This window comes from Thalia democratica, chromosome 4 (genome assembly GCF_965202585.1).
Source record: "Thalia democratica chromosome 4, ktThaDemo2.hap1.1, whole genome shotgun sequence".
NCBI lineage: Eukaryota > Metazoa > Chordata > Thaliacea > Salpida > Salpidae > Thalia > Thalia democratica.
In genome coordinates, this window is record NC_139168.1 from 31,150,159 (window position 1) to 31,177,447 (window position 27,289).

At 29.1% G+C, this 27,289-nt stretch overlaps 1 protein-coding gene across 4 annotated transcripts; it reads left to right on the plus strand.

The window, feature by feature from the left end:
- The first annotated feature begins 356 nt into the window (after positions 1 to 356).
- Positions 357 to 26,711, plus strand: LOC145835314 (CD109 antigen-like). 4 transcript variants are annotated; one of them, XM_082942892.1, is made up of 36 exons: positions 357 to 519; positions 933 to 1,119; positions 1,443 to 1,597; positions 1,765 to 1,793; positions 1,856 to 2,039; positions 3,159 to 3,361; positions 4,115 to 4,239; positions 4,538 to 4,712; positions 4,873 to 5,100; positions 5,481 to 5,563; positions 5,782 to 5,962; positions 6,258 to 6,455; positions 6,710 to 6,904; positions 7,099 to 7,254; positions 7,592 to 7,754; positions 9,456 to 9,591; positions 16,965 to 17,079; positions 17,256 to 17,369; positions 17,537 to 17,755; positions 17,965 to 18,103; positions 18,349 to 18,544; positions 19,847 to 20,075; positions 21,213 to 21,281; positions 21,550 to 21,727; positions 21,801 to 22,015; positions 22,449 to 22,598; positions 22,834 to 23,009; positions 23,321 to 23,531; positions 23,654 to 23,759; positions 24,168 to 24,254; positions 24,539 to 24,649; positions 24,764 to 24,883; positions 25,054 to 25,255; positions 25,357 to 25,428; positions 25,740 to 25,936; positions 26,272 to 26,711. In XM_082942892.1, exons 1-36 carry the CDS (start codon positions 366 to 368, stop codon positions 26,547 to 26,549), a joined length of 5,736 nt encoding a protein of 1,911 aa, XP_082799018.1. In that variant the 5' UTR covers positions 357 to 365; the 3' UTR covers positions 26,550 to 26,711. The 4 variants fall into 4 exon arrangements, with proteins under 4 accessions (XP_082799018.1, XP_082799016.1, XP_082799015.1 ...); XM_082942890.1 differs by lacking the exon at positions 9,456 to 9,591 and adding an exon at positions 10,631 to 10,769; XM_082942889.1 differs by lacking the exon at positions 9,456 to 9,591 and adding an exon at positions 12,551 to 12,701.
- Positions 26,712 to 27,289: the final 578 nt, after the last annotated feature.

The following is a 27,289-nucleotide window of genomic DNA, read 5'->3' on the forward strand; positions in this document are numbered from 1 at the left end:
CTATTGTTTACATTCGACACGTACGTATGTTTGTTTTAAAAGAGAAAAACAAATAAATGAATACATATAACTTAAATTACTTTAAAAAAAACATATTAAATTGTTTTCAACGTAATTTCTACAAGTGCTTATAAGTTGAAACTGTAATGAATTAAAGTATTATTCATTTTTAAGTAGCAATAGGCTGTTATTAAAGCCCAGAAGTAGATTGTTTATTAATAAGAAGTATCCTGATTGTTACTTTTGTTATGAATTTAGTTATGTTTATCACAATATATAAAACTATCAGTTTGTTGTTTTATTTAAACTTACTAAAAACTTAAAAACATAAAAATTTAAACGAATTTTTCATTAGATTAAACAAAATGCTAGTAAAAAACAAGTTGCTGTTGTCGGCGGCTTTTTTGATTGGCGTTTTGGTCGTCTCGACAACTGCCGAATCTGAGAAGGTGGTCGAACCTCCAGTGGGTTTCGTCGGCCCCGATGGCGAGCCTTTGGAATTTAAATTAATAGAACAAGGTAAATTTATCACAGTTACTCTGAACTATGTTTGTAGAAGTCTTATTTTTGAAAAATGATGCTTGTGACTTAAAGTACACGAAAGTTTTTATACTTTGTTGTTTATGTAACATGATAAAAATGTAAACTTACTTTTTTAAGAAGTATTTTTAACACGGATAAGTTTTAGAGTTATTTCTTGGGTAAAATGTTTATTGACTCATTGTTCGTTATGAATTTAATTGCACTTTAATTCCAACTTAATTTTTCTCTATATTTGTGCTGCATTTTTAATACAAATGATTATAAACATCATTTTCCCTCAATAAAAACTTTCAAGCATTTCACAGTGGTATTTGTGTAAACTTTTCATTTTCTAAACGCCTTGATAATAGTATGAAATAAACAATCCATCGATTGTTTTACAAATTTAGAGGATGCGGTTTCCGTAGAGTACGGTGACCCAGCGGTGGCGGTAGATGACAACGGGGCCGGGCCGTACCTCCACGAAGGGCCCGCACCAGACAAAGGACCCCTCCTCACTGGAGACATTCCCGACTTCACTGATGAACCTATTACATATGAACCTGAAGTTCCTGAAGAACCGCCAGTTGTTCCACCGTTAGTTTAGTTTTTACGTTACAATTATTTACGACATAATAACAAGAATTTCTTTTACCTGTAAAAACATTATTTAGAAGAGTTTTCGTTTTGTTCTTATACAAGTTGTAATTTAGTCGTTAAGGAGTATGAGCGTAAACGGACATATATATTTTTCAACGTATAAAAACTACGATTTATATAACAAATGAATTTTTATAGCCTACTACAAGTTGTAGTATTTTGTTTGTTAATTCATAAGTTTTGTAAACTTTAAAACACTTATTTATCTAAAGCAAGTGTCTTGAACTTTCTTTTCAATTTTAACCTTTAAAAACAAACAGCAAATATATTGCTTATATTCCAAAAACCATCCGACTTGGAGCTGAGATGAGCTTTACAATCAATGTTTTGGATCACGTGGACGGTGAAATTAAATTTGAGTCCTTCTTGGAATTTCCCGACCACAACTATACATCAGTAGACGTTATACAACCAGGTTATTCATATATATATATATACATAAACTAATATTGTTATCTATTTTCAACTAAGCTTTTAAAAACATGAGCTTACACTGCATAAATTAATTTGACATTAAAGCAATAACAATCGTTTAGTCTTTATAGTTGTGGAAAATAAAACTTAAATGGTTTATTCTTTTAGGTAACAGTGGAACGGTATCATTTGGAAAGGTATAAAAATCTTTAAAACATAAATTTACAAACAAACACTTTCTCATTGAAATACTTTTTAGATGCCTGAAGTTTACTATTTCGATTATTGGAGATCGCCAAAAACTTTGCTGAAAATTGTCGGATTCAACACGTCGAGCGGAGATGAGCTTTTCTCAAACACCACCACGGAGTTCAGATGGGAAAGAAAAAGCTCGAGTCTCTTCATCCAGTCCGATAAACCAATGTACAAACCTGGTCAAACCAGTTAGTATATTAGTACACTTTTTTCTAAGTTGATTTAGTTTTTACTTCAAAGCTTTGAATAAAGTTTAATAAGTTTAATTGTTATTAGTTATTTATACTAAATACTTGAGCTTTTAGTTTAAAATACTGTTTTTTTTTCATATGTTGTTAACCTATTTAACCTTACGATATCTAAATTTTGTTTACATCGCATATTTAATCTTAGTTTCTTCGAAAACGAAAAACTGCATTTTTAAATACTTATAGCAATTTTTTGATAAAATCAGCTAGAAAGCTTGTAGTTTAAATATAGTTTGAAAATAAAACTCTGAAATTAAAGTAATTAATTAGTAAATTAACCTAAAATAATAAAAAACCAAGTATTTTAAACAAAAAATTCAATAAAAAATTAAATTAATATAATCTTAAATATTTTTTTTTCTCATGTATATAACTTTTTTATGCTGTAAAGTTTGTTGAGTGCATAAGATTTAAGAGAAAAAATATTCGACTTTGTTACTAATCTGTATCTTTTAAATTTATTATTAATAATCTACAAATAAATTAAGACTTATTTTAAACTTGTTAAGCTCATTAATTACTTCGATTCCGAAATGATACAACAACTTTTCAGCCAATTTTTATCTAAACAATTAGAAAGCTTTAATTTAAACATTAGTTTGAAAAAGAACTATGAACTATGTGTATTTTCAATATAAAGTAAAGTCATTAATCAGGAATTATTGTAATATAAAATTTGTGATACTAAATATAATAACAAAATTAAGTATTTCTAACTAATAAGTCAACAAAGTGTTATATTTTGAAATGTTATTTTTTCATCAAAAGCGTTCATTTTTTATTATGTTCATTTTTTCCTCATGCACATAACTTTAATTTTGTAGCTACTTAGTTTGTTTAGTTCATAAAGTTCAACAGAAAATTACTTTAAATTATTTTGAATCTTTATCTCATTAACTTACTTTATATACTTTTAAAAACAAAAACATGTTTTTTAACTAATTAAACTCATATACTTGGAAGAACTTCATTTTAAACAAAAATTCGAAGTAAAAAAAAAATAAAAAAAAAACTTCAAACGAATTCAAAACTTAGTTTAACACTCAACTATTTTAACAGTCAAGTTCCGAGCGATATTCATGTCACCGGAAATGAGGCCCCTCAACCACACTGTCACCTACACCGTCCACGACAAAAACAGGAACCTGATAATGATGAAGAAGAACCAGCCGTTAGAGATGGGAGTGGCCAGCGACGAAATAGAAATTCACCCAAACGCCGATCACGGCTCGTGGGAGATCAAGTTCACCGATGACGTCATTGTAAGTTTGGTTTTTGACGTCATAGTAAGATGTTTGATCTTAAACTTGCTAGTTCAACTGTTATATATATTCGCTTTAAATCAAGGTTTCCCGGTCGAGCGACATCCGAACTCCTTATAAGAGGCAAAAAATTATAAGTAGGTTGACTAGCACAGGGACGATATCTAGTTAAGGGGGCTAATACTTTTTAGGTTTCTGCAAAGTGGGCGATTATGAAAACGATTTTAGGAAACCTTGCTTTAGATTGAATGAATTTTACCGTAAAAAAATCTGTTACACTTTTTTCTTTATTTTAGCTAAAGTTATAGCTAAACTTAAACTTTAAAACTTAATCGAAGCAGAAAGTTTGCAAAGTTTATATTTATATTGAGTGTTTAAGAAAATACTTTAAGTAATTTGAGCATTTATAAAGAATTTTTATTGTTGTTTTAAAAAATCCGCTAAGTTTTATCTTATCTTTAAAGTTTCTGTTGGATTAAAATTAACAGTTTTAAAATTATCTTTAACAGTATTTGCAAAATTATTTTGATTATAGATAGGCATTTTTTTGAATTTTTTACTTTATCTTTACGTTTTGAAATAATCATCTTTAAACTTACATCTATTCATTAAAAAATATCTATGCTAACTTAAAGTCTTACTATAGTACTTCTGACACCGTAAAAAATACTGCTGAAAACTTTATTGATAAACAATCAAACTTATTTTCAAACGTTAGTGTCATATTGAACTGTATTAATAACTTGAAAACAGGACTTGTCAGATAGAATAACCGTTAAGATAGAATTGTATAAACTTCCAAAGTTTGAAGTAAAAGTTGAAAACCCTTCCTATATGGCCGCTTCTCAAGATGGATTTACAATAAAAGTGAACGCAAAGTAAGACAAGAGTTTTAAATAGCATGTAAAGTTAAGATAGTCTATTATATTTGGCTTTGTGCTAAACTAAGTTAGGTGTTTAGTATAAATTTTTTTTCATAATTATTAAAAACTTATGTTAAATCTTAATTTTTGTGCAAATAGTCCTAAAGAAATTTATTACAATTGAATCTAAAACTGTTTGAAACTAAATTTTGACAATTTTATTCAAAATAAGAAAACTTTTTTTTTTTTAATACTTTTTAGCACTTATTTAATATAAAGTTATTTAGAATATGAAAACAATTTTTTTTATCAGGTACACTTTTGGAAAACCAGTGAAGGGAACTGGAATTTGCAGAATTTCTCGAAGACAGCGCTACTGGGGCGGGTACGGCGGGTACGGCGATTACGGCAGGTATGAACTTGTCGATGCCGAATACGAATTGGAAGACTTCGAGTTCCTCGATGAGCCTGGTGCCAAGGTTTTCGAAGTAAGTCGTTGTAGTGACCCAAGCTAGTATTCAACTGTTTGTGAAACACTATGAGACCCTTCAACTAAGCACAAATCAAATTAGACAAACTTTAAATAAAGAAGAGCTTTATGTCATTTTATTCGTTTAAAGTACGTTACAAATTAAACTAACGACGCAGATTGACGGGCAAACGAGTCTCTGGATAGATCAACAACTACTGGCAGCGGCTGTAGGGGAGCTTGGCAACTACGACCGCGACCTCGACATCAAATGCACCGTCAAAGAGGAGCTAACCGGAGAGATCATGAAGGGTGAGAGCCAGATCAAGACCGTCAAGCGCAACGTGAAGCTGGAAACTGTGCTGGAGCCCGAAGTGTACAAGCCGGGATTCGGGTACAAAGCTATTGTTAGTTGTGTGGGAACAATGAAGTTTTTTTTTCGTTGTCAGGCGGTCACAGAAACTTACTTTTTTTTTCGGTTTTTTTTTTAAGTTTTTGAAAATGTTTCTACTTTGATTTTTAGTTATTTAATGGTTCTTTAACAATAAAACGACTAATCTATTTACAAACATTTTTTGCTTTAACTTAGGAAATTAGTTTGGCCACTAAAGAAATAAAATATAAACGTATGTTAGAGTCATATTTGTTTTGTTTTAAAAGCTTTAAATTAAAAAACAAGTAGGAACTTAACATTAATCAAACTTTCAAAAAGAAAATTATTACATAAACTGAGTTAATTAAGCCATTTAAAGTCTAAAGTAAATCACTACAAATACTAACTTTTCAGCTGAAAGTAACTGAGTATGATGGAAAACCGCTTCAGGACAGCGTCAGAAGGACACTCAGAGTTATCGTTGGCGCAGAATACAGGTGAAAATAGTTTTAAACAGTTCAGTTTAAACAATTTTCCAAAGATATTTTTAAAACAACAAAAGTTTACCATACAAAGCCCTTATGTTTTTACATACCCTAAAAGTTTTTTTTTTAACTTGTTCCTGTGTATTTTTTTCGCTGCTTATTGTATAAACCACTAAAATATCTGATACTTATAAAAATAAAATCCACAACTTATACCAAGTGTTTTTAAGAGCCCCATGGAGAACAAAACCAAAAGAAAGGAAGTACATAGGACCAGATGGAAAAGAAATGGTAGAAATAATATTTCTTGTAAATGAAGCGGAAAATCATGAGTTTGAAATACCTCCCAGCGGACTCGTCGAGATCAATTTAGAAACAAGCACGAAAGAGTTTGAATCACTAGATTTTCATGTTGGTTTTGAAACTGTTGTTTGATTTACCTAAAGTTGCTAGTTATTAAGAAGTGTTTAACGTCCAAAAATATCATTTTTGTTTTCTAATAAATAAATTCTTAACACAACAGTAAAATATATATCAAACGCATCAAAAAATATTCTTTTTGTTTAACGTGATCTCGTGGTACAATATCGCGTTTTATTTGAATATGTATTTGAATAAATTAACCAATAAATTAAATCAAACCTGTTTAAAAATGCAGTTTCTGATTTTTTCAAATATTTTTTAAAAGTTTTTTATGCCAAAACAGGCTTACGTTCAAAATGACGGTGTTGCTGAAGAAAATTACGGAACATGGGAAATTGATAGGTCGTGGAACAGCAAAAGAGCAGAATCGGAGTCAGGATCTTTCATCGAAGTTACCACTGAGGATGTCAATCTGCTTCCCGGAGAAACTTCACACATTCAAATCAGAACGACTGAAGAAATTGATTCCTACAAAATGATGGTTTTTAATAATCATATTTATATTTTTTAATTTTATTTCCAATTTTTCTTGTAAAATTTTTGGTAGTTATTAAAAGTGTTGGTGGAAACTTGTTACCTTTCATTAACTCTTATCAATTCCTTATTAGTTTTTACTAGCATAAGATCAATTGTTGCGCAAAATTAAATATTTAATAAGTATAAAACTGAACGTGAAAAAAAAAACTAGTAAACAATTAAATATATTGTTTGTAATAAAACTAATCTTTTAAACAGGTGATAAGCCGGGGTAAGGTCATATTAACAACCACTGAAAAGCAAGAGGCGAAAGGCAACAAGTTTTCGTACGATCTTGAGATCACTTACGACATGCAGCCGTCAGCAGTGATCCTGGTGTCGTATGTGAGAGAGGACGGCGAAATCGTTGCAGATTACATCATAATAACAGTGGAACTCTCTTTCGAAAACCAGGTTGCTGTGACAAAAATATCTGTTGTTTTATTATGTTTAAATAGTTTGGAACTATACTAGCTTGACTATTTTCAAAATGTGCTTAAACTTTGATAAAAGCAGAATATTCTTTTTTAAACTTACAACTATGTTACCATAATATTGTGATATTATTACAGAAGTAATTTAAAAACTTTATACAAATGTACTTTCAGCTTGAAGTTACTACATCTTCAAACTTGTTGGACGCGGGTGATGAGATCCAACTCAATTTCAAAACAACCGATCCAGGAAGCTTCCTTGCGATCAGCGCCATCGACAAGAGCGTTACGTTGCTCGATGCGACACCAAACGACATCACTGGACTGAAAGTTTGCATTTTAATTTAAAAGTTGAATTAATTATTTGATAGCTGTCATTAGGTCATATGTTTTAAGTATCAAAAAAATTAAACTAGTACTTTTTTTTTACAATTTTGCATTACATTTTTTATACAAACTTTAAAATATCTTTTTATCTAAAGATAGTATTAAGTGTTTTATAGTATTAAAAAAAAATATTAGAGTTAGTTTATTAGTTTAAAAGTACTTAGTAAATAAAAAATAAAAAAAATTATATTAGAATTATAACAACAGTTAATTTAAAACTAAATCTGTTTTGATTCTTAAACAGTGTCTTTGTTAATGTCACTAAAAAACTTTGTTTCAGGTTAAAAACGAGTTACAAAAGTACTCGAAAGCGAAAAGGCCTTCATATTTCGACTGGGGGTGCTGGTTTCCATTGCCATCTGGCGGAAGAAATTTCGAAGACGTGTTTGAAAATGCGGACATGCTCCTGCTCCAAGATGTTCCGTTTCCAGTGAAAGAATACGGTCAGTTATTTTGAGCTTTTTGATTTTGTTGTTATATCTGAGTTTGGTGCACGATAATTCAAATTTAGAAAATTCAAACTCGTAAAAAAAATTAAAGAGTCACCATTCAAAAAAAAAATGTTTGAATAAAAAGACGTCCATGTAGATCTAATAAATACATACAAACTTTTTTTCTTATTTAAAATAAAAATTGATATATAGCAAAAAAAATTTTTAGAATATAGTAGTTTTATGTAATTTTTAGAGTTATTATATTGTTTATATCTTCAACCCCTTTTTTTTTCAAAATATTTCTTTCTGAGATGTGGTCTGCAAAACATCTGTTTAAGAGTTTGAGTCGTCCGAGTTTGAATTGTCATGTAACGATCTGAATCAATAAAGAAATCTACAAATTTCTGATTTTTAGATAGCCATGTTAAAGTTTAAAAGTAAATAAGAAAAACATTTTGATACGTGAATTTTTAGTACAATAGTTTTACTGCGCACAACGATCTTGCGAAAGTACATTTATTAAAACAAATAAAGAAAAGTGCTTTCTATTAGGTCACTTTACAAACTTTGCTCGTTTTACGACCATCCCAACTAAATTGCCGCGTTTTGCAACCACTTTACCTTTCACGACCACAAGAATTTATTTTGTGCAAAACTTTCAAAAATTCAAAGAAAAACCGAGATTTTTTTTTCCTGATTCTTGGCTGTGGTTGAACAAGAAAACTAAGTTTGTAAAAGAATTGAAAAGTTTTGTTGGCCGAGCTTAAAGATAATCCTTAAATATTAACATTAGTACTAACAAATAGGCTTTATTGGATAGACGCATGGTTTCCTGAAAGTTGAACGTTTTCAAAAGACTGCTTAACATTCTTTATGTCTAATGTTTTAGTTAAGATTTAGTTTAAGGTTTTAACTTTTTTGCAAACTTTTGAAAACTTTTAAACTTTATTTAAAAGTTGCAAAACAAAATAGGCTGGCTAAATTTATTTATTCTAGTCTCAATATCAGTACAATATCAATTTGCGTTTTTTTTATTATGTATTCATGACATTTTATTAAACTAAAAAAATGTGTTTTTGAAATTTAAGAAGATTTATAACAGCAACCTTATTAACGAGAAAAACTTTGATCATAAATTAAAAAGAAAAGTTCAAAAAGAAAACTTTTAAGAACAAAAAAAAGTAAATAAAAAAAAATCTATTTGGAATATAAATCTTTATTCCTAATCTTATAAAGCTATACTTTATATGGGCTATTTATAGTTGTCGTATTCCTATGGTGAAAAACTTTTTTTAATTCAAAACTGAGAGAATTGAAAGAGTTTTGTAGCTTTAAACTCTAAAGCATTTTAAATTTAAAAAAAAAAGTAGTACTTAATACAATTTGACAGCGTATGCTCGGGACTATTCTATGATAGATCATCAAAAACAATAGGCTTTAAAAAGTTGGCAAGTTAAAATTTTCGTTCAAAAAAAAGAAAACTTTACTTTTATTAAACTTAAAATACAAAGTTAGGTTAAACAAAGCTCTGGTACGAAACACGTTTATTGTTTTTTTTTTTTATTTTATGATACAAACTGTGCTGGTTGAGCCCAGTAACTTGCCCCCTTAAATCTTATACAGCAATTTGTGTTGACTTCTAAAAGTTATTTTGTGAAGATTCTTAAAAGAATACTGCTTTTTGTAAGAAATAAACTCGCAACTAAATAGATTACGGTCATTTCTACCCTGAAGCAGAATATTTTGAAGTGGCGAGAATGGAATTTGGGCCATCACCATCTCAGCCAAAGTATGAACCGAGGAAAGAGTTCCCAGAAACGTGGCTTTGGTTGAACAGTGAAACAAAGTAGGTCGAAACTGCGTGAAAACTTACAATCAGTTAGAATTAATGTAACAGCGCCAGTTTATCTCGATCTTATTACATTAAAGCAAAATTGAGCATGGATACTGCAATAGTTCGTTTCTAGCTGTATATTAACTGAAATTTCTTCAGTATAAAATGCTGTTAAGTTTTAAGCATGCCTGCGTTTATTAGTAGCTAAGGGTGATGCTAAAGATCGCGTGATTTGGTGCGAAGCATGTTTCTGTAAAGCACACAAACCTCGTTTCAGACTCAATAATGCTTGTGTGTCATGTTAATTTTTATTTAAACTTATATCCCTTTATCTGGTTGTTTTAATTAAGCTAAAAACTTTATATTTGTAAATCAAGTGTTTTTGATTACAAACAAGAATAAGACTAACAAACTTTGATTTAAACAGTAACACCTTTTATTTTTATTACGACAACCTGTTAGTCTAAAATATTAATATTTTTATCAGTATTTTGCACTTAAAAGCAAATAATAAACGCAAACTTTAATACGCAACAACAACAAAAAGAAGCTGGTGCCTAAAAGATATGTCATTTTCATAACTACAGAACAGTAATTTTGGTTTTAAGTATGACGTTTTATGGAACTCAGAATTGATAGCTAAGAACTGTTTATTTTATTTTTAAGGTAGCTACTATTTTAGTGATAGGAGTAAAAAAAAGAACAACCCGCTTTAATGGCTATTGTGAAAAACAGAGAGACATCATTTATTACATATGTCAAGTAGATAAGACCAAACTCTTATGAGCCTAGAAAAAATCCCGAAACCTTTGACTGGACCAAAAAGCAAAACAGCTATCGAAATTCTAAAAGTTAATCAAACGAAAAAACTCTTGCAACACATTATCTTTACTTAATTGAAATTCATAATACGTTTTGAGAGTCGTTTTTGTGGATAAATTATACTACAAATTTTGTAGAATATAATAATTGGTTTTGTTGACCGAGTTTTAAAATATTCTTTTTAACTAATAAAATAAAATGTGTAAGAAAGAAACGCGCAACCAAACAGATTACGGTCGTTACTTTCCTAGAATAATGGCGAAAATGATTGACCGTGATATGGTACGTGGGCAACCGCCATCTCAACCGAAGTATGAGCCGAGAAAAGAGTTCCCTGAAACGTGGCTTTGGTTGAACGGTGAAACAAAGTAGGTCTAAACCTCTGAAAAACTTGCAAAAACTTAGAATCAAGACTTGATTGAGCATGGAAATCGCAATATTTTGTTTTATAGCTGTTTATTAAATGAAACTTGACCAGATGAAAGTCAAACTTGACCTAACTTGTAGTTCATCTGCGTTAATCAGTAGCTAACGGTTAATTGAAGATTCAATCTAAGGATCTGTTTGGAGTGTATGCTTTGTGTATGATTTTTTTTTTGAATTTATGATTTTTACCAATAGTTTATGAACTTGGTTTTAAGCATGATATTGAGTTTTAGTGAATCTTTTTTTTTTGTTTAAAAGCAAAACTAATCGTTGTTGATTAAAAATTCTGTTTAAGGTAGAACAAGTTACTCTTTATTTTTCCACTAAGACAATCTGCTAGCTGATGCTTCAGTTTTTAAACTCTAATCTGGATATTAAAGTTTGAAATTTTAGTGACTCAAGATAGGAAGTTAGAAAAAAGTCTGAAGCTTAAAGCTAGTTGCTAATTTAGTGGTACTAGCGAAAACGGATAGAAAAACTGTCTTTAGTTTCCATTAAAAAAACCACACCTAAAGGTTTTCAAAATACCGTGATGCATAATACATTTTAATATGACGTAGATAGAGAGAAAGTGTAAACTTAAAATCAATTTGGCTGAACAGAAGCTTATGATCCTTGTAGCGGTTTTTACGAAACCTTGCTTCGGCTGGGCCAAAAACAAAGTAGGCATCTGTATAAAATCTGTTTACGCTGGCATGGATAAACTCTTGCAACAATTCATCTTTGCTTTATTGATATCGAGGAAACTTTTTAATAGTCCAACTTGTTAATGAACGAGAATAGAAAGTACTAAAAAATATTTACTTGTATTGTTGGCTTGTATTTGAAAATTACATAAGCTAAAAAATTAGAAACTATAAATAGGATTTATTAAGTAAACGCATGGTTTTCTGAAAGTTAAGTGTTTTCCAAAAACTATCAATAATTATTCACTCCTAAAGTTTTGGTTTTTAAACAGGTTAGGTTTTAATAACCTTGACACTATTCAGAAGTTTTTCAAGTTTTTAAAAACTTTAGATTTAAAAACAATTAATGAACAGACTATAAGTTTAATTAAAATACCTATTGTAATCTAAACATATATATAACTTTTTTATTTTATTTCTGTGTCCATAACATAGTTTAATTAACTAAGGTTGTAAAAAAAAACAGGATAACTTAAAAACATCACTATAACTGCAAAACAAGCTTTAAACCTAAATTGAACACTGTAATTACACAAAATAAAAAGAAACCTGAAAAAAAACTTTTTGAACCGAAAAGTAAATTTCACTTTTTATCCAGATTTTAAAGCTGTACTAACAGCTTTTGGTAAAGTGATTTTATAACTTTTAATTGAGAAGCTTAAAAGTAATAACAAGCAAAAACTCTCAAAAAGTTAAAATCTTACTAAAAAGTTGTTTTTGATAGCTCTTAATAGCGTTTATTCGGAGTTGTTATATAAAAGATTATTAAACACAGCAACTTATAAATTTGAACTTTTAAATTTATTCCCATTAAAATCTCTAATTAAAAAAAAAATTGAGTAAAATGATGATTATATATAACACAGGTACATTATTTTCAAGCTTTACGATAAAAATGTTTGGTTCTTAATCCCAGCAAAACTGAAGTCCGCCTTATGTCTTATATAACAACTTGTGAACGTCTTTGAAAATAATACACTTTATAAAACAACTCAAAAGTAACTGTTAGTTGTAAGAAAAAACCCGCTACTAAACAGATTACGAAATCGCTTATGCCATGGCGTATGATTCTGACGAATATGGTTTTGGTGACTTTGGTGTGGGTGGGGCTAGGTCATCATCTCAACCCAAGTATGAGCCGAGGAAAGAGTTCCCTGAAACGTGGCTTTGGTTAAACGGTGAAACAAAGTAGGTCTAAACCTCTGAAAAACTTGCAATCATTTTGAACTAAGACTATTTTAGCATGGAAGTTTCAAATTGAAACTTAATTAATGTAGAGTGCTGTTAAGTTTGAAGCAAAGCTGAGTTAGCAGCTAAAGTAATGCTGTGTAATGTGTGATTTAGTTGTTAGAATTTCTTTGCAGTGTTGTTATAACTTGATTTCAAAGTGCTAATAATATTTTGTGTTTGAAATAGATTTTTTTATAGTTTTTGTGTTTTTTAACACTAATTTTTTTACTTGGTTTAAAATTCAAGTTTCGAATTTTGCAATGTATACAGGAAAGAACACCAGTATAAAATAGTACAACTTTAATAATTTAGGAACAGTTTAATTTTTTATTACGACAATAGTTTAGTCTGTTGTACTCTAGAATAACGAGAATTGTTTGAGTTCTTGAAATTTTAAAAAAGCATATAACAAATACAAACTTTAGTATGTAGAAACAAATCATGGCTTAATATTAAAGAGATAAGGGAAAAAGGAAACTTTTATGGAAGTAAAACAAATTTAGTAATCACAGTGAAAATAGAAAAAAATAGCTCACTTTAGTTTACACTGAAATTAGGTGTGGTCATTGAAAATTTGCCGGGAAGAGTCTTTTGGTATCGAACTTACAAAAAAAGTTTTTCACTGGCCGAGTAATTAAGAAATTTAATGTACAAAATTTTTAAAATTCATTTAAGTTAGAAATTGATCAAAATCTCTGTTTAATAAAGGCTACTGTGTTATGATAACTGAATTAAGAGCGCAATTCCTTGTCCTGGAAATGACGTTAAACTGTATCCAAGTGGTGTAAGACTTAATAATCGAACGGTTTCGTTGTGCACCAGGTCCTAGGGTCAAATATTTTTAGCGTTTTATTTGTCGTTCGATAAACAATAAATATATTCAAAATATATGTTAATCATAATATTAGTTTTAGGATCAAGTAAAAAATAGAGTAATTTTTTTTATTTAGTAAAATTTATAAATTAAAAATCAAGTGTTTGCCTAATAAAAAAAAGTTATTAATAAACAGAAAACAAAAAAATATTAAAAGGAAAAAAACTACTAAGAGTAAGGGTTAGGGTAGTAAAAAAAAGAAAAAAAAAAGAATCAACAGAATATTAAGCAGAAAAACAGTCGCCGACCAATGGTAATTTTAGGGGTAACTGTTATAGTAAAATAAAAATATTTTACTAAAATAAATAAAAGGAAACAGTTTCAACCCGAGCAAAAGTGACCCCACTTGCATTATTGACACCTACCCTTCCCAAAGTGGGTCATATGGGGTCATTGTTTACTAAAATATATCTGGGGTCATTATTTTTACTTTTTTTTAGCGTGAGTCCAAGTTTTGTTTGTTTTGCACAAGCTATTTTCAAGTAAAAAATACTTTGCGGCAGAATTTTTTTGTCAAGTACTTTGCCCGAACCCTACTCTAAAATAATTGAAGAAGGCTTTAAAAACTTTGTGATAAACAGAAACGAGAGAAAATTTGTACTATGACTCGGACGGGGGACCAATGATAATGTCAATGATGGGATTCAACCAACAATCAGCTTACGAGCCTCGAAAAGACTTTCCCGAAACCTGGCTTTGGGTGGACCAAAAAACAAAGTGGGCGTCAATTTTTTAAACCTAAATGCTGCTTACACTTAGCACGGAAGCTTCAGATTCACTTTTTCAAAAACGACACTTAGATTTAGTTGAACAAGTATTGATTTGCAAAAATAATTGCTTAGCATGATTTACAACTGTATTTTATTGCTTTAATGTATTTATTCACAAACTGATAGAAGGAAAAAAAGTTGTTGGTTTACTTATCATCGTTTTGTAGCTACTTACAAAAAATAGTATGCGTAAGCTTTTGCTATTTAAGAAGTTTTTTTTAATAGAAGCTATATTTTATCCTTAAAACGGTTTTTAACATTTAGAAAATATAAATTTTAGTTACAGTTTAATTAAGCCAGTATTTTATACAACCTTGTTTTAAATCTATAATAATTTTTTATTTATATTTACTGCAAAGTTATTAGTTTACAAGTAATATTTCTCAAGGAAAAAATAAAAATTGTTTTGATACCAATTTCTACTGCAATGCTATAAAAAAAACTTTAACTGTATGTAGATGTTAAGCTCTCTTTAACAAGCATAAGCAATTAAACACAAAGTGAAAGAAGATGTTTAAAAATTTAATATATTGATTTGAAAAAATTATCATACAGCTCTTACTGCATGTTTAAGTAGAATAAGGTTTCGTCTAAGAACAGCTTTGAGGATCTAAACTAGTCTTTTAAAACTATACATTGGTGGAACCAAAAGGAAATGGAGGTGTCACTTTGAAATATTGTTTAGAATAAATAAACTTTAAACTGATTTAATGGAGGACTTTTTAAGCTTAAACAAATTGTAAAAAATGCAAAAAACTGTTACGTTTGTATATTCCATTCTTTATAAAAGCCCAAAAGCATAAGTCATTTTATTTACTTATGATAATTTCAATACCGTTTCGCGAGATTTTTACAACTTAAGTACATCTTCGAAAACAGCTTTCAGTTTGTTTAATATTCAAAGCTGTAAAAATATTTTTGATAAGTGAAAATTCTACTTTTTTATTAAACTATAATTTTTACACATAAGTCAGCTGTTAGCACAACATTTTTATCAAAGAATTGTATTACTTCTAAAAGGAACGGTATATACGAGCAGCGTTTACATGACAATTCAAATTCAGAGAACTAAAATTCCGACAATTCAAATTCTTAAAAGTTTTCTTTTTCGAAAAATCTTATATTTTTTTATAATATTTTAAAATTACTAAAAAACAAAGAAGTTAGAAAAATAAAAAAGAAACAGTTAACAGTTGCTATAAAAACAGTTTGCAATAGTTAGATTTCATTATGTTTCATTATTTTCTTATTTTTATGACTAAAGTTTAGTTATTTTTTTTATAAAATATAAGTTGATATTAATTTGCATGTAACTTATCTAAACAGTAGTTATTATCTGTACTCTTTGCTAGTAAGTGATAAAAGTAAAAGTGTAAGGAAAAAACTTGTGCATTCTTCCTTTTAAATTAAAAGTGTGTTTATATTTAAAGCTCTTTGAAACTGTATGAAAAGAATGTTTTAAAAAATGAGCGTAAAAAATGTCAAATTTTTTAAGTTTTAGCTCTAAAGAATTTTTTTTTAATTAGAAACAAAATTGACAAACAAAGCATAACTTTAAAGATAAATTTGCTTAGTTGGTTGTTTTAATTCCGGCTTGAACCAAATAGTTTTAAAGCGAAGAACCTTTACTTAAGCTTTTTAACACCAAAGAGATATCTAAATTGTACATGCACACTGCTCAGATATGTTTTTTATTTTCACATTAAAAAACAAACATAACAACTGTTTAGTATTCCCACTAAAACTGAGAGGGGTGCAATATGTAATGTTTTTAAGTAAAAGTCTTTCTGTTGGTATAAAAACACTAACTTCACTTACTAATACCTAAAATCTACCTGAACTCATAAAAAACGTCGAGTGTTAATTTTTCTGAAACTTGGCTTTAGATAGATAATAAAACATAACCCTAAAACCAAATATTTATTACACGGGCTGTTGCATGAACATTTTTTTTTCAATGCATGATTTTATCGAGCTTTTGTACTGCATGATCAAATATACTTTTTCCCTACTATTTTTACTAAATGTTTACGTTTTTAAAAAAGTTTAACCAATTGACCTAATTGTTTAATCACTTCAATTGTTTTGATGTATTAATACAATAAAGTTTCTAAAAGTTAATTTTTAAAATTATACGTTTTTTTTATATGTTGTAAACAAATGTTTATGAGACGACTAAAACAATTATTTATACCTTATTGAATGTTTAGTGTTATCTGTTGAAAAGACAAAGTTTTAAAATAAACATTTAGCTTATGCTTTAAATGAAAAACTAAAAGCACTAAACGTTTTTTATCTAGTTAAATTTTTTTTGTTTTATAACATGAACATTTTATTACTGTGATTCAGAAACAGGTTTAAAAAGTTTTAGAATAATATTCAGATAAAATATAAAAAAAAAATTAGTTTAGTAATTTAATTTTGTATAACTGAATATGTTTTTCTGAAGATTATACTATGATATGAAAAACAAAACACCTTAATAAATATTTATTAAAAAAAACTTGAAAGTTTACATCAAAAATGGTTTTTTAATTTCTAATAACAATGATAACATCTTATTTATAAACAATAAAGCGAAAATGGAGAATTTGAACTGAACACAAAAGTACCTGACACAATTACTTCTTGGGAGATAAGTGCATTCGCTGTTTCACAAAATGGTGGTCTTGGAGTAGCTGACATATCTAAAGTTTGTGTACTAGAATATCTTAACTACTTTAGTTAACTGTGAACAAAAAGTGAATAAGTAGTTAATGTAAGTGTATAAAGTGTTAAACATTTAAAACAGCTAAAAGAACACTTTAAATTTTTAATCAAAATACAGAAAACATTAATCAAATCAATGAGCATCGTTAAAAATTTAAGGTCACAGTATTTCGAAATTTCTTTGTCAACTTGAACATGCCACTGAAAGTAATCAGAGGTGAGATTATCATCGTGCAAGCAGTCGTCTTCAACTATTTCAAACGAGACTTGACAGTAAGAACACTTTTGTAAAAAAAAATCTTTTATTTATGGTTTATAATAAACTTCTAAATTACTTTATAGAAAAATAAACCAAAGTATTTAAAAACTATAAAAAACATTATGTACAAAACACATACAGCACAACTATAATTATTTGTTTTATTATTAATTTTTCCTAGGCTTCATTGAAACTAGTCGAAAGCGACGACTTCAAACTGGAAATGCCAGTGGACGATCTGGACGTTGCCGGTCCAAACCGCAGGATCACCATTCCCGCCGACAGCTCCATTTCCGTTTCCTTCCCAATCAGGATGACGACCATCGGTGACGTGGACATAAAAGTGGTGGCGCTGTCCAACCGTGCTTACGATTCACTCATCAGAACTGTGCACGTCAACGTTAGATTTGTATATCTTATAATTTGTAAAACTTTATGTCTAGTTTTATTTAAAACACATAGTTTAAAAATAGTCAGCAGATGTTAATTATAATGCTTTTAATTTTGTTTTTTGACAGGACACTATATACTTATAATTTAATAAATTGTGTACACAGCTTGGCTCAAGTAAAAATATGCTTTCTAGTAACAACACCTTAACACTAACAGCCTGAAGGAATTGAACAGTGCTTTTCGGAGTCAGTTCTTTTTACGAATGAAGAAGATGAAACACTTTCGGACGCATTCGAGATAATTTACCCTGAAAACGTTGTGCCAGGATCCGAAAGAGCGTCTCTGTTCATTTACGGTATGACTCGTTAAATACAGTTTTTCCAATAATTTTTATACAAATTATTTTAGTTAATAACAAAAATTAAGCACATTTTATTTTTTTAACATTTCAATTAATTTATAAAAACTGCTGAGTGTCTTAAAGTCTAAAAAATAACAGATAACCTTTTAAGAAATAGACCGATGAAACTTTTTAATTAAACGTGTTTTATTTTTGTTATAGTCATTTTAAAATAATGCTTTTCAAAACAACTAATGCAGGTGATGTGATGGGAAGCACCGTGAACAATTTGGGCGATTTGTTGAAAGAACCGACCGGGTGTGGAGAGCAGAACATGGTTTCTTTCGCACCTGATGTTTTCATCACCTTGTACTTGGAGAAAACGAATTCTTTGACCAAAGTACTCAAAGAAAAAGCGTACAAACACTTTTTAAAAGGGTTTCAAAATCAACTCAAGTAAGTACTGTATTGATAATAAACTACCAAAAACAAATAGATACTAACACAATTATCTGACTTTTTCAATGTACATATGTTACATATGTATTTATAATCTGTTTTATAATGAAAAATCATATGCAGAACTATTTTTGAAATACAGATACTGTTCAATAAACCAACTTAAGAAATTTTGTAGAAAACATTTATGGTTTAAAATAATATTTATAAAGATAGCCTATGACTTGTACATTTGCATAGCAGTTTAAAAAAGACTTTTAAAAACATCAGTTTATTTTTTATATGGTTTTCTAGTTCCAGTAGTTTCATTTAAATATAATTTTTGTTCTAATTTCTTTATTTTTTATAACAAAATAAAAAGAAATTTTTAATCTTGTTAGATACAGTATTATACGAATTTATCTTGGTTCACAACATTATAAAAAGCACTACTTCTAATTTAAACAATTTATTCCTAAAAACTACAAAAGTATGTAAAGATAAATTTTTCTTTTAAAGAAACTTTTATAGGTTTTAGTCAAACTGCTTCTTAAACATCTATATTGAACTAATTACAGTTGACTGCCTACTTATTAGAGTTTTGTGGGTAGAAACTGTTTACTAAGTTCTTCAACATTGCATTTTATTTAACTACGTGCGAAATTATTTTAATATATCAACTCTTTACCTTGTGTTTTATCTGTCTAAGTAGACATTTAATTATTAAACTAAACTTATCTCCGTTTAATTATATAATAGAAGTCTAAAACTAAAGCAATTTTTTTATTAGTATGTATCTAATTCTTTTTTAACAATAAACTAAATATTTTTTTAAAGTGTTCTATTTTTCAAGCTAGACCAAATTTAACTTTACTTTAACTAAACTACCTGTTTTTATAAAAAACTATAAAACCTTAAAGCTTTATACACTTTCTCAAAGCTCTAACAAACGTTTTAATCAAAGGTTTTTGAAACATTTGAAAAATCTATAATGTTTTTGTTCACAGCTTCTAGATAACACTTTAATTTTTTTTTCTTAAAAAACTGTTAAAGTTTTTCATTTTTTCAAGTGTTGAATTTAGAACTTTTATAAAATTGTTATTATCGAATAATTTGAAGTTATTTTAAAATTTTATCTTAGACTAATTTACATTTAACATAAAATTTTTGAGTGAAAGACTAATTACTTTTATATTATTATTTTCTCTAACAATTTTCTATTCTATAGTTCCAGGCTTTTTTAGCCTATTCGTTATTCTAAGTTTTAAAAACTCATAAAATCTGCTCAAAATTTAATAAACTGTTTTCAAACTTCCGCAGCTACCAGCGCAATGACGGATCGTTCAGCGCTTTCGGCAAAAGAGACGATCACGGGTCGCTGTGGCTGACCACTTTCGTAACGAAGGTCTTCTCGCATGCCCGGGGCCTGGACGCTGGGATCGAAGGTCAAATTCAACAGCACGTGGACAGGGCTCGTAGTTACATTCTACGTCAGTATCAAGACGGAAAGTTTGTCGAAGAGGGCAAACTGTGGAACAAAAATTTGCAGGTAGGTTTTGTACTATAATAAATTTCCATAAATCGTAGTTGTTTGGTTAAAGTTTGTAATGTTATTGCCTTCTGCAAAGCTTAATTCTGGTGATCTACCGGATTTAGATTTTTTTTAAACAAGAATCCGGCAGATCTGGATCTAAGCAGAAAAATGGTCGGATCCAGCCGGATCTTAATCTTAGATCTGATGGATCACTATTCAGAACTTTTTGTACATTACACTAAACCATAATTTAATCATTAATAACACAGATTTCTTATTGCATTAAAAAAACGAAATACTAATAATTTTGTTACAGAAGTATTAATTATTAAAGTTTATAAATTAATTACACTCATTTTATATAGCTTTAAAATCAAACTATGTACAAAAAATACTTTCAAACATTTTAAAAATATTTTAAGTGTAACAACAAATTTGATTAGTAATAATTTTTTTTAAATAAATACATAATTATAGATCAGAATAAATTGGTGTACATTATACAATATATAAAACAAAAATGATCTGTAGGAAACAAAACAATTCTTGGTATAACTAAATAAATATCGTAGCTCAATCTTTTGTGATAGCTTAGTAACAGTGATAAATGAAAATTATAAAATCTAGTAGCGTTTCTTTTATAATTAAAATATGACAATTTTAGACTTTGTTATACTTTGTAAATTAATGCAAAAAGCACTTTTGGTCAGAGATAAGCATCTTTTTCAGTCAGCGGGCTTAATTTTTTTGAAATAAAAATTAAACATAAATAAATATTAATAAAATCATATTTCATGGGTTAAACTTGTTACTGACCCTAATATACCTGGTGTATGTTTTAAAACTTGAATAAATATTTTTTCTTAAATACGTTCTTGTGGTTCAAGTTAAAAAATGGCTGTAGTTTTTTAAATTAGGATTCGACCGGATCCGGTTCCAATCAAAAACGGCCGAATTCAGCCTGATTCGGATCCGGTAGTACTTGTAATAAAATATTTTTAAAGAGATAACAAACAATTAACTTAATTTATCAATATAGTATTTACCGTTTTACAGTAGTTGTGTAACATGTTATTAAGTAAAGCTATTATGTTATGTTTGCTCTATATTATGTTTGAAATTATTTAAAAAAGTTATATGCTATTTTTTCAGGGTGGAGTTAACAGCGATTTGACAATGTCAGCTTATGTAGCGATTGCTTTTCTAGAAAGTTGGCCTGAGGTAAAGTTTGTTAAACAAAAACACAAATTATAATAAATGTTGATCTAATTTTTTTTTAGCAGCATAATCTAAGTTTAGATAATTTTATATATAAATAACAATATATCGAAACATTTTAATCAATATCATTTTTGTATTAAATAAATTTTTACGAGTTGTACTTTAAAAACAGCCGTACGCTACATACTTTTTTTCTTTTTTTATGATCTTTTCGCAGTAATAATAGTTTTTATGATTTATATTTTTTTAAATTTAGATTGATAAACAGGACGAACCAAAAGATTTAAAGATATTTTCTAAGATAAGAACTAAACTGGAAAGAAATTTAGTTGCAGTTAGCGACAAACCCTATGAGCTTTCAATTTTGACTTACGCACTGCATTTGTTAGAAAGCGACTATATTGACGACGCTTTTGCAATGTTGGAAGCCATTAAAGTTAACGAAGGTACTTTCACTTCATGTTTTTATTCAATTATGAATTAAGTTTCCGACTAAAACTAAAACTACAACTATACAAGGTGCGAACACTTACTGGGGCGAAAAAGACTCATCGTCTACAAAATACAAGGAGTCTTACAGATCTCACTACCACAAGGAGTCCAGCAAAAACGTGGAAACTACGTCATACGCGCTGCTGACGTACGTGTATCGCGGATTGAAAGTTGAAGCGCTGCCCATTTTGAAGTGGCTCGCGTCCAAGAGGAACGCTTTTGGAGGTTACAGCAACACCCAGGTAACTAAGTTACAATTTTCACGAATAAAATTAGAAAGAAAAAACTTTTTTACGCTTACAATGAATATAATAAATAATTTTAAACATTTAACACGAAAAACAACAGAGTTTATCCATTAAGGATTTAAGGATTTATGCAGACTAGTTTTCTTTATAAATTCTATATTATCCAAACTGATGACAGATAACGGAGCTGCAAAACTTTCGATAAAATAAGTTTTGCATAGGTTTTAATTAAACTACAAGTATTGTTAGTATTATAGTCGAGCTTTTTATGAATAGTCCTGGACAAGACTTTAGAAGGTATCCAAGTGGTTTACGACTCAATAGTCAAAAGGTTTTTCGTACACCATGTCCTAGGACCAAATATTTTGAGCAATTTTTTTATCGTTAAATAAAAAATATACAGTGCACAAAATAACTTTTATTTTAGGACACAGTGATTGCAATTCAAGCGATGTCGGCCTTTGCAAGTGAAATATCATTCGGCGAACAAAATCTGAACGTTATGTTTACACAAGGAACATCTAACCGAAATATCAACCTCAACAAAAACAACTTCCAAGTTCTATCTCAATTTGATGTTAGTGACCTCAATTAGTTTGTTGAACTATAATGTTCAAAAATATTTTCTATGATAGAAAAAAAAAACCATATGATGGTGAAAAAAGCATAAATACTACAAAAATTGTAATATTTTATTTATATAAAAAAAGCAAAAAAGTTTTATGCGGGACTTATTTTCAGTGTTGGAGTTTTTCTTTCATTTTAAAGAAAGCAAAGTTCTAAAAGTAAAAAAAAACAAATTATTTTAAAAGCTTGAAGCTGACACGGGTTACGTGATGGTGGAAGCAAGCGGTTCTGGTATGGGCGTGGCACAACTGTCTATCTGCTACAACCAAGTAGAATCCCCTTATGAGCAATCTCCTTTCCAATGTGACTTGAACAATTACGACCACAGCTTAGACCATGCCAGATTGGACCTTTGTTGCAGGTAGGCCATGTTAATTGTTGTATTTTAGAATAAATTTATTAAATTGTATAGATTTTAAAAAGTTTAGCTTTAACTTTTTTTAAGTCGCACTTGATTTTTATATTAATGATTGTGGTTAGAAAATATACTAATGCAGACAAGTATTATATGAGAAGTTGAGACATGAGTTGTATCTTTAGAAACTTGTAAATAATTTTTTAAATGTTGACCTCATAGTAAATACTTTTAATGTTTAAACTAATTTCATATTTTTTAAATTGTCCTTTTTTTAAATAAATATTTATTTTAATTTAAACCATGTAAACAAACAGTCTGAACAACTCGTCAGACGAAGCAACTGGAATGCTGTTGTACAAATACCAGCTTCCGAGCGGCTTCAGTTATAAACCACTTGGTGAGTTTGAAGAGATGGCTATACAGATACCGGTTTGGGATGATAGCATGAAATTTCTCAGCATAGGCGGCGCAGAACCAAAGAAAATTGAAATGCAAAAAGACACTCTTAATGTTTATTTCGATGAGGTTTATTTCGTAATATTATATTATGTACTTATTATTTTAAACTTTGTGTGTGCTTTAAAATTCATTGTTTGTTTTATTCTAAAACTTTAGTCCAACTCAAGTTTTAGAATCATTGTTTTCAGTTGAGCGGTGAAGACAAAATATGCAACCATATTCGGTTAGAGAGAACTCAGAAGGTAGCATCGACACAGCCTGGATCTATAACAGTGATGGACTATTATAAACCAAGTAATAAAGTGATAGCATTAATAGACTTACTTTCTTTAAAATAAACTAAAAATCAAGCAAAAAGATATTTAACAGTTTTTATCAAGTTTTAACACAAATATTTTGAGTTGTTTTTTATTTTGTTTAAGAAAAATCTTTAAGGAGAATGTCGTTTTTAAAAAACACAGAGTTAAATTTTTTAAGAAAAATTAGTGGCTTGTTTAGCTAAATAAAAAAAAAAGATATATATCTCGCTTACGGAAAGAACTCAAATTTATCAAGTTTTTGTTGGTTTTTTTTTACATCATTTTTACATGGTTTGCAACTAAAAACTTACTTTATCTTGAAATATTTGCAAAATATTTAAAAAAACTAAATTTTCAACATTAGTTACAAAAAACACTGCTAGAGAAAATGTTTTATTAACAGAAAGGTCGTTCGTGATGCCCTACTCCTTACAAGCTCTGGAAACTTCAGATATTTGCCAAGTTTGTCCTGAATGTGGAGGTTGCGCAGGTAACAAATAAGACAAATTATTTTAAATAGTAAATAAAGCTGCTGCTAATCATAAATAGTGCATTGACTACTTCAAACTCAAGTTTAAACAATTAATGTGTTTGTGTAAGCTGTTTTTAAAACAAATGCATGTTATAAGGCACATGTTATAGCATATTCTAACAAATTTTTAGTAATATTAGTATACAGTGTTTAAAATTTATACAAACATATACTTAAAGTTTAAAATAGTAAAACTTTATTTGTAGTTTTCACTTTGTATTCTAAATAAAACTTCCGTATAGCATACAAAAAAGCACCTGGATCACTGGACTACTGTCCTCTATTTTGCAAAAATGATATTGACGATCGGGTTGCTGACAATTGCCAAGGAAAGTTCTTCTCCAGTTGTCCGGGTAAGTTGAACATCAATACCTCAGATCACCACAAACTATACTAAATTTCCTTACATTGCTATACATAACTAACTTTAATGTTTTAATCTAGTTACTTGTGTTTGAAATTTTAAGACATGGATGACACAATGTGGGACGCGCTCGGTCCTGAACACCAGCGTGGCAGGGCTTTGGGCGAAGAATGCCACCTTGTGGACGGTCCCGAAAATCGCGTCTACAGCGAGAAATTCCCAGGTATATTAGCTGTATTGAGTTTAGGTTTTAATAAAATTTATGGAACAAATCAAAATTTAAAAAAAGATTAAATTGTTTTTTTCTATTTTATCTTATATTTAATAACGTTTTACAAAAAAATGTCAAATAAAAAACTAAAATTAAACTTGTTTATTCTAAATTAATCACAGCCATGAACCTCGACTTGAAAGAAGAAAAGCCATATTTGAACTGCAGTCGATTAGCGTTCGAACTTGAAAACGTTCCACAATTCTCATTTTCTTTTATTGTCAAGATGAACTCGTTTGGAAAGAAAACAACAAAAGTTTTTAACTATGGTAATAATGACCACAAAAGTTACAGGTCCACATTTTACATGTACCACACTTCCAGGTATGTTCTGCGATTAAAACTACTTTATAAGTCTTACAAAAATTATTTTGTATTAAAAAGTAATCTAGTCTCGACTGTAAAACGTTTTGCAATTTTTTTAGGCCGCGGTCAGGTTTCAGATTATACATGCATAGGAACGGAAGAAGACATGGAGTTTTGAGAATCAAACCTTCGTTAGTTTATGTTGACCAAAAAAAAACATTTAATAAACTTTAGTACGTCTTTCTGCAATCAAAATTTTTCTACTGAGTATTTATAGGCAGTAGGAACTTTTAACTTACTACTACTTTTTTATATTAATCTGGTTAAAAAAGCTTAAAATTTTATAAATCTATTAATTCATAGTGTAGATATAAAAAGATAAAGACTTGTGACCTCCTGGTTTTATGATTCTTTTTTACATTTTTGATATTTTTCTTAAACTATATTTTATTGCTTTAAAAATTTTGAACATACCTGATCGCTTTTTTTTGGGAATTTTTAGGCTGTTTGAAAACAAGTTTGCACACGTTTTGATCACTTACAATGGCGAGCAAATGAAACTCTACGTGAATGGTCAGTCAACTGGTATCGCATACTCGGATACAAGAGCAGTGAGGTATCCTCGAGACGGTCCCAAGCAGTTTTTCTTCGGAAGAAACGCTAGATTTGGTGGAGTCAGAAGTAGACAAAGCAGAAATGGTGACATTTATTAAACTTTTTGAATTATTTGTTTTAAAATTATTAACAATTTAAAAATGTAAATATTCGTAATTACTGTAAAGAAAAAGTTACAGTTTAATTATGACTAGCTTTTTAAATTTCATTAAAAAAAAGTTTTATAACTTAACTATTAAAAGTATAAATAGATTCACTCTACACTTCATATGAAGTAAAGAAAGTTAGTTAAAGTACAAAATAAATAATAAGTAATTTTAAATTAAATCAGTTAGCTTAAAACTGTACGTTTAAGTAGACTATGAACAATTAAAACTATTCATAAACCTTATAAGTAATATTGCAATTTGTATATACAGAGTTTCCTGGAAGTTTCTCTTCCTTGTTGTTCTGGAAGAAGGCGCTCACTTCCGACGACGTGTCATCAGTTTACGACATCTACAAGGAGGAGCTCACTCAGGCGAATCGCGACAAAATGGTACTTTACAATCCTCAAATGGCACTTTTCCTGACGTCAGGGCGCAACTTGATGGCAGGTTGTTCACCGTTCCACAGCCTCCAGAACTTGGACACTTTCGTGAGAGTTGAAAAACTGTACAAGATCGCCGAAACCTGCCCTGCCCCCGTGCCATTTTAAAATGCGTTTTTAAGCAACTTAATTACTGTTATTTTTATTCTATGTGTTTTTTTTACAATGTTTGATATTTAAGGTGAAGATTTTATTCATTTTGTTAAATGTATATTTTTGTTGCTGTACATATTCTAGTTAAACTTATAGAAATAAAGGTTATTACAATTACATCGTTTACTTTACTGCAAGTAATATATGATGTTTAAAAAAAGAATAAACTTTAAAAGAAAGTTTTAGTAAATATTTTATAAAGTGTGGATAAAAAACAATAATAATAGAGAATAAATAGCAACTAACATATTCTTTAAGTAAAATTAAAGTCAAAAATACTTTTAAGACTTTACTGTTAAATTTTTTTAAATAAATTAAATGGTTTTTCGACAATATTCGCCGTTTATGCGGTCGCTTAGTTTTTGCTCGTTTTAAGAACGTTTACCTTGACACGAAAACATAAAATTCCGGCTCTAGTACCAGAAGGATTTCAGTACAATTATAAAGAATGTTTATGCTTTAAGCATTCATAAGAAAGAAAACATTTAAAAAATGACTTGAATTCGACTATAAACGTTTTAAACTCTAATGAAAGCAATAAAAACAAAGAAAAAATTAACAAAGGTCTTTCTTATTTTTGGTACATTAAACAAGTGTATTTTGTCTCAATTATACTTTCGCACTCTGTAACTTTCAATTTTCTACATCTCAACTTCAACAACTTCATTAGCACTCTCACGACGGAAGATCATAAA

Excerpts from the sequence above, each read along its gene's own strand:
- LOC145835314 (XM_082942889.1), top strand. The coding sequence starts at position 366 with ATGCTAGTAAAAAACAAGTTGCTGTTGTCGGCGGCTTTTTTGATTGGC. Across the intron at positions 17,080-17,255 it reads GAGTAGCTGACATATCTAAA|GTCACAGTATTTCGAAATTT; the intron begins GTTTGTGTACTA and ends TAAAAATTTAAG. Across the intron at positions 22,016-22,448 it reads GAGGTTACAGCAACACCCAG|GACACAGTGATTGCAATTCA; the intron begins GTAACTAAGTTA and ends CTTTTATTTTAG.